We start from the raw sequence: 13,264 nt of genomic DNA on the forward strand, positions 1-13,264 counted from the left end.
AAGTGATTTTCACACTGCTTTATTAAGCTATGGGAGAATACCAGAGATAAACACACTGTAACCTTTAATGTTTAGGTGTGTGCAATATTTCAGATCTGTAATGTGCAGCTGCCATGTCAGAAATAAACATCAGTATTGACATTGCACTGAGCAACAATATAGTGTTAAACTGAGCTGATAGATTTCTTGTCCTGCTTTTTTATATGTGATGATCAAATCACAATTGTATTTGCAGCACAAGTGTTAAATCTTACTATTTATTTATATGTTCTTTATACTACTGTGTTTGCAGTAGGAAGTGCTCAATCAGTTAATTTTGTACAGGAGAACAGATGCTACCTTTCAGGTGAGCATACACAAACCCTGAATCAGAAAGCCTGACTTACCCAAAAAGTTCATATCCTTATCTAACAGGGTGAGGCTGAATTTAAAAACACAAAGGGGTGAACTTAGGGAGGCAGCTTTATTGCGCTGTGGAAAAAATTTAATTCAGGATATAAGAAACAAAATCCAAAACTAGTAGTTGCGAGGAAACCGAGGAACACGGAGAAACACACAGCTAGTGGGACGACATGACGACGGGCCAGGGAAACAGAGGACTCAAATACACAAAGGATAAGGAGGGAATGAGGAACAGGAGGGAAACACAGCTGGGACTAATCAGACACAATGAGACAGGAAGGAAGCAAAAATGAAGACAGGGCAAAGCACTATCAAAATAAAACAGGAAATATACATAAACTCAGACTCAAGACATGCAAGCACAGTGACTCGGGAGACAATAATAAACATGGAAACAGTACTTAACATGCATGGAGGCAAAAAGTGAAACAGACTAGATAAAAAACTCAAAACCAGAAATACAAGTGACTAAACTAGGAACACTACTGGAACAAGTAGGACAAACAAGGAAACTGAACCATAAATAATACTAAATCCCACATTATAAATGAAATCAGAAAAACACAAATACTGGGTCACTGATGCAGTATCATGAAATTTACTTCTTTATAAATCTGAATAACAATGTTATACTTCAGAAGCTTTGTCTCCAAATTTTGATGCTATTATTACGGTTATTTAATGAAGAGGTATCATATAAAGATTATGAGCTGAACTAAACTTCAGAGAAACATAACATACAAAAAAAAGAATCCTGGGATAATAATAGATTCCATTTTTCAATAACTGAAGTTTCCATCATCATTTAAACCATCAACTGATTGAATCCATGAATCTGAAAACATGTTTTTGACTGTGAGAGACAGACATGTACCGACTGAAATGTTCAACAAGACTATTCATACTAAACTACACACAGACACACTGAAGAACCAAATGAGACCGTAAACCCAGGATAAAGAGGTTCAGTGAATGTGGTGTTGAAGGTGTGGAGGTGGATCAGAGTGTTAGAGACTCTGTAGAAGGACAGAGTGCCAGCAGGACAGTCCACATACACTGCTACTCTCTTAGAGACAGAGGAGGAGGAAATGGATGTTTTTTGCTTATTGTGCCACGCAGAGTAACCACAATAATCAGAGCAGCTCAGGCTCCAGGACTGATCATTTTTTCCAAACACACAGCCTATCCTCCCCTTCCTTCTGATTGTTCTGTAACTCACTGATATATAAACTCCTCCTCTCCACTCGACCTCCCAGTAACAACGACCAGTCAGACCATTTCTGCACAGCAGTTGAGGACAGATGCAATCAAATCTGTCTGGATGATCGGGATATGGAAGACCCTCCCACACAAACATCACCTTCCTGTTGTTGTCAGACAGTTGGAGGTTTGTGTGTACTGTGTTTGTGTCGATTGTGAGTTGACAGGAATCTGATGGAGAGAACAAACACAATACAGCTGCAGTTATTGGTCCGTCATCTGTTCATTGATTGACACTTTGATGATGACTCCTGACATCAGAGATGTGAATGAGTGATGTGACAGTTTGAAGATGGTTGAATGTGTGCTGCTTTGTTTTCATGAATCACATTAAGAACACACTTACACTTCCTCAGACCTGGTCTCAACCATCGTACTCCAGCAGGCTCCACCCTGAAAGGAGGAGGGGGGTCAGACCAGCACAGTCTCTTTCAGCAGGCACACATGGACATTACATCACTCTCATACACATGCTGTTAGACACTGATAAAGGAACAGTCCAACATATTTATAAAAATTGCAGGCTGAGCAGACATTTTGACTTTTTTGTTGTAAGCATGTTATTTACTTTACTCTTCAGTTTGTGTGAAACGTATTAAAAAAAAAAAAAATCCCCAAAATTAACTCACGGTGATGTGGTCTGAAAGGTACATATTATGGGCAGCACAGCTTCACCATATAGATTCAGCACAGCCTTATAGATTTAAAATTATTATAATTTATTTATATCAAAGTACTGATATATTTTTGTTTGTTTCATAAAATAGTTTGTTTAATAAATGAGTCCATAATTTATAAAACAAACAAATAGACTAAACAAGTGATTTAAGCAGTGATTAAATTAATATCAGTTCAACTGAATTATATTTTTAAAGTGCCAGTCATGACAACAGCTGCCTGTAGGCACTTTAGTTGCTAAATAAAAAAACAATCACACAATCCTTCATGAGCATTTTTAGAAAGAAGCACTCCACCTTTAGAGCAAACAAATTTGGCCAACGTTACACTGCATGAGCCAGCGTGTCTGTGAAGGTTGTGTGAAGCATCTTCTTGGAGGGTTACACATCCACATGTTGTTATTTATTTATTCAGAACTAGGGTATGTAAACTTTGAATTAGGGTCATGTTGGTATTTTCTGTCTTCAGTAAGATTTTTAAAACAGGCAAACACAGTTGTTTAATAAATGGCTTCCCCCAACCAGTAACTATGAGTGAAAGATAAGTGCTCCCTTATTCTTTTAAGGGAGCACAGTTTCAACAGTAACGGTCAGAAACAGCAGCATAGCAGTGCAATGCATTTTAATTAGATGCTGATGCTTAATTATTTCACGTGACTAATATGTTAGTTTAACTCTTTTGATGGAGCTCATACATGTTTGATGTCCAAATATCATACACATCGAGCAATGAGGCAAGTGTACCAGAGGGAATAAAGGACAGAAAGAACTGTCATCTATTACTGTTATATCAGAGACTGGCTGTGGCTGCAAAAGACTTCTCTATACCTAAGAGTGTGGAGTCCCCAGGATGGATCCTTCAGTATAGCGGACAGCTGCTTTACTTGTTCCTGTCCTGGATGATTGTAGCTCAGGTCCAGCTCCCTCAGATAAGAAGGGTTGGAGCTCAGAGCTGAGATGAGAAAACCACAAGCTTCGTCTGTGATCAAACAACCTGACAACCTGCAGACACAAAGCATGACAGCTAATCTTCCAGAACAGCAGTGCAGTTAAAAAGAAACTTACGCAGAAAGACTAATATATATATATATATATATATATATATATATATATATATATATATATATAGTGGTTTAGTGTGTAGTGGACAAACTACAATGTTAACCAGAAGATGGCACTAAATTAAAACACAGATGATCATTTAGGTTACTATAAATCACTGAGAGGAAACATTAAAATCTAAATGTTTTATCATAGTCAATGAAATGATAAACAATGAAATATAATAGTTCAAATAAAAGTAGAATAGTTAAAATGAAAGTAAAAAATATAAATCTATGCTAAACTTAAACTAAGTTGGAACCTATTTTTAGTCTTTAACCAAATTCAAGTAAAAATCGGAATTATTTTTGACGATACATTATGGTGGAAAGAAGGAGAAAATTTATGAAAAATCTTAAAAACCGTCTGTCTAACAATCATAAAAATTAAGCTAACGAAAGTGTTTATTAGTAATAAAAACAAATGTAGAATCCTGACCTGAGTGTTTCTAGTTTACAGTGAAGACTTCCTAATCCAGAAGACAACACTTTCACTCCTGATTTTGCCAGGTCATTGTTACTCAAGTCCAGCTCAATTAGACTACAGAACTGGGAACTGAGAATGGAGGATATAATTTCACAGCTTCTCTGTGATAGGTCACAGCCACTCAGTCTGGAAAGACAACAAAGCACCAAAAAATAAAAGATAATTCTTGTACATGCAAAGTCTTTACTGGCCTACTCTGAATAAATAAAGTGCTTAAAATGAAATGCTTAACTCTTTCCAGTAAATGTATATATGAGTTTGTTAGTCTCATCAAGTTGTCTCATCACCAGAGTTTATAAATCTTAATAATAAAAAACATGAATATACATCTGTAAAACATCAAACATCAAATTCAAAGTCTGGGAAGTTTTCTTTTTAAATATCTACTAATTACCTTCTCACATCAAATTGCAAAATACATTATCTGACCTGATAGTTTTCAGTGTAATGTGTGGATGCTTCAGTCCAGCAGATATCAACTTCACTCCTGAGTCCCGCAGGTTGTTGTTACTCAGATCTATAGCTGTCAATTCACAGTCCTCCATTTTAAGCACAGAGGACAGAGCTTCACAGCTTCTTTCTGACAGGTTACAGCTATTTAGCCTGAAGATACAGTAATATAAAATTAAGCAGTGATAGATGTGTTTGTCATTCCTGTTAAAGGGAGAGAAGGATCTTTAAATCTTTAAATCTTTATAACTTACAGAGCTTTTTGAGAAGCTTTGACCACTGGCAGCAGCCTCAGAAGAGCATCCTCTGAAGCAGAATATTTCTTCAAGTCAAAAACCTCAAGGTCTTCTTCTGACGACAGTAAGATGAAAACCAGAGCTGACCACTGAGCAGGAGACAGCTCATCTGTGGAGAATTGTTCTGAACTCAAAGACTGTTGGATCTTCTCCACTATGGCACGATCATTCAGCTCATTTAGACAGTGGAACAGGTTGATGCTTTTCTCTACAGACAGATTCTCATTGAGCTTCTTCTTGATGTACTGGACAGTTTCCTGATTGATCTGTGAGCCATTTCCTGTCTGTGTCAGAAGACCTTGTAGGAGGTTCTGATTGGACTGCAGTGAAAGACCCAGGAGGAAGCGAAGAAACAAGTCCAGTAATCCATTTGGACTCTGTAAGGCCTTTTTGACAGCACTCTCATAGAATTGAGACCCTGTATGTTGTCTTGTTTCAAAGTTCCTGGAGGTGTTTTGTTCCTCTTCCAGCAGATTGACTCCAGTGTTGATGAAGGTCAGATGGACATGAAGAGCAGCCAAAAACTCCTGAACACTCAGATGGATGAAGCAGAACACCTTGTCCTGGTACAGTCCTCTCTCCTCTCTAAAGAGCTGTGTGAACACTCCTGAGTACACTGAGGCTGCTGTGATATCGATGCCACACTCTGTCAGGTCTGATTCATAGAAGATCAGGTTGTCTTTCTGCAGCTGATCAAAAGCCAGTTTTCCCAGAGACTCAATCATCTTCCTGCTCTCTGGACTCCAGTGTGGATCTGTCTCAGCTCCTTCATCATACTTGAACTTCTTCACTTTTGTCTGAACCACCAGGAAGTGGATGTACATATCAGTCAAGGTCTTTGGCAGCTGTCCTCCCTCTCTGGTTTTCAGCACATCCTCCAGAACTGTAGCAGTGATCCAGCAGAAGACTGGGATGTGGCACATGATGTGGAGGCTTCGTGATGTCTTGATGTGGGAGATGATCCTGCTGGCCTGCTTCTCATCTCTAGATCTCTTCCTGAAGTACTCCTCCTTCTGTGGGTCAGTGAACCCCCTGACCTCTGTCACCATGTCCACACACTCAGCAGGGATCTGATTGGCTGCTGCAGGTCGTGTGGTTATCCAGAGCTGAGCAGAGGGAAGCAGGTTCCCCTTGATGAGGTTTATCAGCAGCGCATCCACTGAGGTGGACTTTCTAGGGTCAGTTATGAGCTCAGTGTTGTGGAAATCCAGAGGAAGTCGGCACTCATCCAGACCATCAAAGATAAACAAAACCTGGAAGTCCTCAAAGCTGCAGATTCTTACTTCTCTGATTTCACTAAAGAAGAGATTAACAAGTTCCACCAAACTAAACTTGTTCTCTTTAAGGACATTCAGTTCTCTGAATGCAAATGGAAATATGAACTGAAAGTTCTGGTTAGCTTTTTTTTCAGCCCAGTCTAGCGTGAACTTCTGTGTTAAGACTGTTTTCCCAATCCCAGCCACTCCCTTTGTCAGGACTGTTCTGATTGGTTTATCTCTTCCAGGTGGGGCTTTAAAGATGTCTTCTTGTCTAATTGTTGTTTCTTTTTTGTGTAGTCTCCTGGATGCTGTTTCAATCTGTCTGATCTCATGTTTGGCATTCACATTTCCAGTCCCTCCCTCTGTGATGTAGAGCTCTGTGTAGATCTGATTCAGAAGGGTTGGATTTCCTGTTTTAGCGATCCCCTCAAACACACACCCAAATTTCTTTTTTAGGTGAGATTTAAGTTCATATTGATAACGTCGAGCAAAGATTTCTGAAAACATAAAATAAATAACCCAAATACATGAATTATTATATAGTCAACATCTCATTCCTCTAAAGAGTGAACATATGTTTGTCTAGCTCTTGAGATATTTGTTGCATTTATCCAGCAGCTGCAGTCTTGAGAAAAATCCTCTTACTGTTTTGCAGACTATCAGCAAGTTCCTCTTGCTTAATTTTCCTCAGGAAGTGCAGTGTAATCTTCACAAAAGCCTCTCTGCTGTTTTCCCTCTGCTCTTTAACCTCAGCCTCCAGCATCTCTTCATCCTTGCTCTGACTTTCTAAGTATTCTGGAAAATCTGCATGTAAAACCTTCTGTAGCTCCTTCAGTTGTTTCTTCACAAAAGAGATGATGTTGTCCTCCACGAGCTGGAACAAAATACCACACGAATGATACAATAAATTGAAATAATTGAGCCAAACATTAGATCCATGTTGTACACACTAACAATCCACTGGTCTGCAAAATGCAGCATGGAGATGACTGTGAACAAAATATATGTAAAACTGGTTATACATGTACAGACCATAAATATTGACTCCAAGTGTGTTTGACACAGATGTGCAGATTGCCCACTGGGTACCTCTGAGCTCTCCTGGTCCAAGCTATGGAGGAATCAAAATAAACCTATCATATAGGTAACAAAAATTCTACGAGTGGCCAAATCAATAATCTGATATATATTTTTAAAGAGAAAGAATTCAATCACCACTTAAGCATTATCAAAAGAAAACAACACTGAATCTTAACAAAGTCAAGAACACTCTTAAAGAGGTAGGAGTATAATTGGCACTCCCAAGCCCAATCTAGGCCAAATCAAACATGTGGTCATCAAGAATGTGATTTCTATACCGGACTGGTCAGGACCTGGGTTAACAAACAACTCTGCGTATTAACAGGGTGACAGTAGAAACTGCCAGTATTGGCTAAAGGCAAAAAAGGAGGAGAAGGGAAAGGCATATTCAAATCCAGTGGGAGAGAAGGAAAGTAACAATATGGGCTTTAAATGGTGGGCCACAATTGGTAAACAAAGCAAATTGGTTGAGCGAAAGAAGGGACATAGAAATGTTGTTGTTTGTGGAAGGACAGCAAGGCCAGGGGCGTTGGAGGTGGATTCAAACTGTTGTTCAAAGGTGTAGATATGAAACATAATGAAGTAGGAGGAAGGAAAAGTATGTGAATAGTGCTGTGTAGGTCAAAAGAATGTCAGACAGGATCTAAGGAGCTTGGAAAGAAAAAGGTCATGAGTTTAACACCAATAATCAACGGGTGATGTTGAGTGTTTTTAGTGGGCATGCCCAACAGGTTCTTCCGAAATGTCATTCGGAAGAGAAACACAAATTATGAAGTAAGCTAGGTGAAATGCAGCAAAACAAAAATTAACAAAATTTATTTGTTTTCTATATCTTAACAAAGTCAACATGCTTCTGCTTACTTTACAGAATTAGCCTGTTCATCTTTAAAATCAGTAGGCTGTTTCCTTGAATTATTGCTCTTAAAGGAGACATTGCTGGATTCATCTTTATATTCATGTCCACGTGCGTCTGGTCTTTGATGAATCCTGACAGAAGAAAAGTTATTAAATTCCGCAAATGTTTCCTTGCACATAAAACCTTAAAATGTGTATTTGAAGTTCAAATCAGTTAATACCAATAACAACTTACATTTTACCAAAGGAACTTTTTTGTCTGAAATTAATCACAACTTCCTTTGAATCACTGCTTTTTAAGGATAAACAGCTGGGTTCAGCTCCAGGTTGGTTCCTGTGAATAATGATGGAGCAGTGATGTGAGTGCTGAGGTGTGACATGGAGAAGAGTCATGGACAGTTAGAGATGGTCATCTCACCTCTGAGCTTTGGTCTGGCTCTCATGTTCCCCACACAGAGTGGTTTTAGATGGAGGGGCTCCCTCCTCTCTGTCCTCACACTGATACATGCTGCTGAATTGACGTCAGCTCACACACACTTTCTACCTTCACCTTCCGAGGAAACACAAATCATTCATGTGCACATCAACTGAAATCCTCCTTTCCATCATGTGTGCTGTCCAAATATCAGCTGCTTCTTTTCTGCTTCATCTCAGTGTCAGCTGAATGCAGTCAGACAGCAGTGTGAGGCAGAGGAAGCTGCCATCAGCTGCTCTACTTCTACTATCAGTCCACTAGACGACGCCATGAATCACACACTGAAATACACTGAGTCACTGTAACTGGAAGCTTCAGTTCATTAATAATCACTCAGTTTAACACATCTAAACAGGATTTTAAAACAATTTGGATGATCCATAATTCAGAGAGGATCAGTAGTATTTAAGGTAAAGTGAAGAAGTGGATATTACTGTTTGAATATGTGATGATTATAATTATTGTGAGTACAAGAAAACAATGATTAGAATAAAATGGGCTCAAGTTTGTTTAGATGACAGGGTGCAGCTGTAGATCACACGAATAGGACAGGATTTGTGAATGTGTGTGTTTTAGGTTGGTTTAGCTATAAGCCTGGGTGTGTGTAACTGTAGAGAGAGAAGAATTTATTGACAGTGGGGGTCTGCCTGACATAAAACGAAATAGGAAGCCACAGTTGGAGGGTGCTAGAAATGTGTGGAACAGCTAGAAAAGAGAGAAGTAGTTCGTTGCCCTTCAGCCTGAGGTGCAGAGAGTACATCATACCCCCACACATCCTGTTTATAGGGTGCCTGAGCATTGGTGTTACACACAGACACGCACACTCACACACATATAGTGCTATGTATATTCATATATCATCATTTAGGAAAGTTGTTTTGAATATTGTAGATGACCATTAGAAATAAACACCAAGTCTAAATGTAAGGACCTGCTGGACTGTCCCTCAGATCTGCTTCTAGGTTGAAAGATCTCCCTCCGCGCAGAGCATCAGGGTGTTTGTAACTTCAGAGTGGTTTTTTTAGCTGGGTGATAAAAGGACCAGCAGTATAGAGTGAAGATTACAACATTATCTACCCAATGTATGAGTTTTAGTTTAAAATTGTATAAATCATGGTAAACTAAGGTTCACAAGTGTTTCTCTAAATTGTGTTTTTATATTAAGTAACAATTCTTTTATCTTTTGCCTGAACATATGGATAGGAAGTCACACATTTTGTTGTTACACATTAGACCAATGACATCAGTATTTGCAGAAATATATGGAGGTGACTGACAAGTTTCCATGTTACCATGGCAACGTGTTTCACTTCCTTTGGTTGCATTTGTATCTGTCAGAAAAAAAGAGAAGAGAGAAGACAGGAAACTGCTGCCAGCAGCATCTTTGCAATGTGGTTTGCATTTTTACCATGTGACGTCACATGTCTAGGATGAGTTTTAGTATAACAGGCTGACACGGGAGAAATCAGTGTCAGCTTTGTGCATTCATCCCAGTCTTTGCTGTTTCTTCTGTGATATATGCAAGCTTACATACATACATATATACATTATATTATTAAGATTAAATATGTTTAATATTTTTGCTTCAATGTAATAAAAAATTAAATAACTTCTTTTTGACCTATGGAACAAAAGTCTTTACTGCCAGATGTAGCAGGTGTAAATCCTCAGTAACAACCCACCAGGCTGGGCAATGAGTACACAGTGACAGTCAGAAAACTAGACCCTTTAATGGTAATACATACAAATTATTATTAGTTATTATCATTATTATCAAATTATTATTATTAAGCTTTAAAATGTTGGAGCAGGATCAAATAAAGTCCATTATAAATGTGTACTACTCAAAGAAATAATTAAAGCGTTCTGTTAATAGAGCAGGAGCGGGAATGGTTTTACAGGTGGAGGGCACTAACATTTTTCCCTCTTCATCTTTTCTGTCTGTCTTGTCATTAGTTTTGCTTTGGCTAAGGTCATTGTCCCTACTGGCACCAAGAGGTGATACCAGAACGTTTGCTGTAAAGTCTCGAGAGCATCAAGGAGATTCCAGGAGACAGTCACTCTGGTAGAGCTGGACGGGGTCATAAAATGTCCTGAGCCATCAGCAGTATCTGTTCTTTTGTGCAAGGAGGAACAGGATGAGCACTGTCAGAGCCTTACAAAACAACCTCCAAGAGTCCACTGGTGTAAATGACCGAACAATTAGAAACAGACTTCACAAAGGCGAAGATCCTGTGGTGAAGGTCGAGATCCTCTACTGGGCCCCGTACTCACTCCCCAGCACCACAGCACCAGCCTGATTGTCATTTGCTGTGGAGTACTAGAATTAGCAGGTCCACCACTGGCACCCTGTGTTTTTTACAGATGAGAGCAGGGTTACCCTGAGCATGTGTGACAGCTGTGAAAGGCTCTAAAAAAGCAGTGGAGAACGTCATGCTGCCTGTAACATGTCAGCATGTCCGGTTTAGTGTTGGGTCAGTGATGGTCTGAGGACACAAATTGATGGAGGGATACACAGACTTCTACAGGCTGGGCAACTACACCCTGACTGCCATTAGGTATCAGGATGAAATCCCCAGACCCATGTCCTACCTGACAGTGGTGGAGAGGGTCCTGGGTACCTCCTGATGAAAAATGTGGCGAGAGTATGCAGGCAGTTCCTGCAGGATGAAGGAACTGACAGCACTGACTGGCCCCCAAGCTTGCCTAACCTAAATCCAACAGAACAACTCTGGGACATTATGTTTGAGTCCATCTGATGCCACCACGTTTTTCCCTCAGACTGCTGAGAAAGTCAGTGATGCCCTTCTCCAGATCTGTGATAAGATCCCTCTGTACACCCTCCACCCTCTTGTCAGGAACACACCCAGACATTGTCAGGCTTGCATACAAGCACATGACGTCCATACAGACGACTGAATACCATTTTGGGTTGGTGCCATTAAATTTCATCAAAATGGACTCAGAAAATTTTTCACTTTGGTTTTCTGAGCATCTTTGAATTCATTATGTTTATTATTTTCATTCCCATCAAACGACATGGCCTCTTTTCATTCCGACCACATTACCCATTTAATATCAGTACAAATATCCACTGTGTCCTTTTTCCCCACTGACATCTGATGTGTTTTCAAAGTGTTCATTTTTTGAGCAGTTACATGTTCACTCTGTTCTAGGAAGAAATCAGTAGAAATACACAAATGAAATGTCAACTATACATGATTATATCATTTCTCCAATAAACAGAAATGTTGAGCTCTTAATAATTAGGAAAAAAAACCCTTAAAGGTAGGTGTGGTGGAAGACACCAAAATGAAAGCATTGCTCTCATCTTAACAAGTGTTCTCAGACAAATGTAGTAAAAGTAAAAATACTGTTCATTTGGAGCAGCTCCTGTCTATAGTTTAATCATTGAATTATGGAAGGTGTACTTTGAGTTGAAGTAACTGTAGCAGTGGGAATATCTCAAGCAGAAAAAAAGAAGTATTCAAAGTTACTCGAAGAGAGCAGTGAAGAAAAAATATTGAGTTAACTTTCAGGTCCAGGAGAAGATCAAATTTGTAAAGCCAGTTTCAAAATAAAAGACAAATCCTCACGGTGAAAATATTTAAATAGGAATTCAAATATAGTTAATAAGTAGGTAAGTTCCTTGGCTCACATACAAAGAAGCGCACACAGATAAAATTGTGGCTGACACATTTACCTGCTGGCCTCCTTCATTCACTCTGAGTCTGTCACTGTGAGCTATGAGCGGCAGAGTTGTGCTGGAACTAAACAGCGCACAGCTGATGTGATCCAGGAAAACATTACAGACCGCCTCACTCACCTTCACACGGAGCTTCATATGGAAACGATCATCTGATACGAAATACAGGAAAGTGAAATGAAACTTCAATGAGGAAGGAAACACTCAGAGATGCGTTTAAGGCCAATCAGAATCGACAAAATCAACATCTGATCACTTTATAGTTTTAATCTTTTTGGGGAGAGAAATTGACGCATATATCAATGTTTGTCTTACGGTGTAATTTTTTGTCACTTAAACGTCAAACACACAGGCCTATTTTTTTTTAACTTGAAGGATTAAGCTCTTAGTTTCTTCAATGCTTAAAACATTTATTTTTTGAAGTCTGACAGTTTACTGTTGTTTTGTGTGAGCTGCATCCTTGATTAAGTTCTGAACTGAAGTTGGGTTTTTGGGGAGCAGCAAAGCTTCACAGGGAGCAAAATAAATGCAGAACGTCCTACATATTTAATGAAAGCCAGTCATTTATAACAGAATGTAGTTCAAAGTTTTACCAGCAGAGAGCGACAACTCCCCAATTTATGTCAAACTCGTTCACAGTTGATATTAGTTTTACTAGAGCTTCAGTGAACGTTCATCGTATTTTAAACAGATAACTGAGAGAGAGTTCCTCTGATGATGAAACAGTAATGCGCCATTTGTGGTGTTGCAGAGCTGTGGGACTGTACTTGTGGTCATTATGGGACGATTCCTCTGGTTTGAGCAAAAAGATTTTAACGCTGGAAATCCATCAGCTCACTTTAACAGACAGCGGCTCGATTTACTAACAGTCCGCACCAGAGAAACAAACATGTTCAGGCATTAAAAAACTACGGCTGGAATTTTCAAGTGGTGTAGTGTCATTTTTGTGACTGAGAGGCATGGTCACAGCAAGTCTTTTTATGGCAGACCTATAATGTATTTCACATTTTACATTAATAATAATATTTGTGGCATGCAGTAAATTTAACACTGGGATTTGTGATGGTTTGAGTGTTTACCTGGATTCAGGGGGAAAGGTCAGAAAAATATAAATGGGATGGGTGTACGACTCAAAGATGTGAGTGTAGTGCTAAAACTTTGTCTCTGTCCTGCAACTCTTCACAAAAGGGATTCTTTTCTCAGCAGTGCACACAGAG

General features: G+C 39.2%; 1 protein-coding gene across 4 annotated transcripts; it reads right to left on the minus strand.

Annotated features, from left to right (window-relative positions):
* Positions 1-444: 444 nt before the first annotated feature.
* Positions 445-13,242, minus strand: LOC309700850 (protein NLRC3-like). 4 transcript variants are annotated; one of them, XM_082524708.1, is made up of 12 exons: positions 12,168-13,242; positions 8,285-8,416; positions 8,102-8,200; positions 7,873-7,998; positions 6,964-7,042; positions 6,577-6,805; positions 4,631-6,428; positions 4,356-4,529; positions 3,879-4,052; positions 3,168-3,341; positions 2,009-2,055; positions 445-1,833 (listed from the first exon to the last, which is right to left on the minus strand). In XM_082524708.1, the coding sequence occupies exons 2-12, from the start codon at positions 8,371-8,373 to the stop codon at positions 1,307-1,309; spliced, it is 3,516 nt and encodes a 1,171-aa protein (XP_082380834.1). In that variant the 5' UTR covers positions 8,374-8,416; positions 12,168-13,242; the 3' UTR covers positions 445-1,306. The 4 variants fall into 4 exon arrangements, with proteins under 4 accessions (XP_082380834.1, XP_082380833.1, XP_082380832.1 ...); XM_082524707.1 differs by having other exon boundaries at positions 12,045-13,242; XM_082524706.1 differs by having other exon boundaries at positions 8,285-10,690; positions 12,045-13,242.
* Positions 13,243-13,264: the final 22 nt, after the last annotated feature.

The sequence above is a fragment of the Aulonocara stuartgranti genome (assembly GCF_965226115.1).
Source record: "Aulonocara stuartgranti genome assembly, chromosome: 23".
Lineage (NCBI taxonomy): Eukaryota > Metazoa > Chordata > Actinopteri > Cichliformes > Cichlidae > Aulonocara > Aulonocara stuartgranti.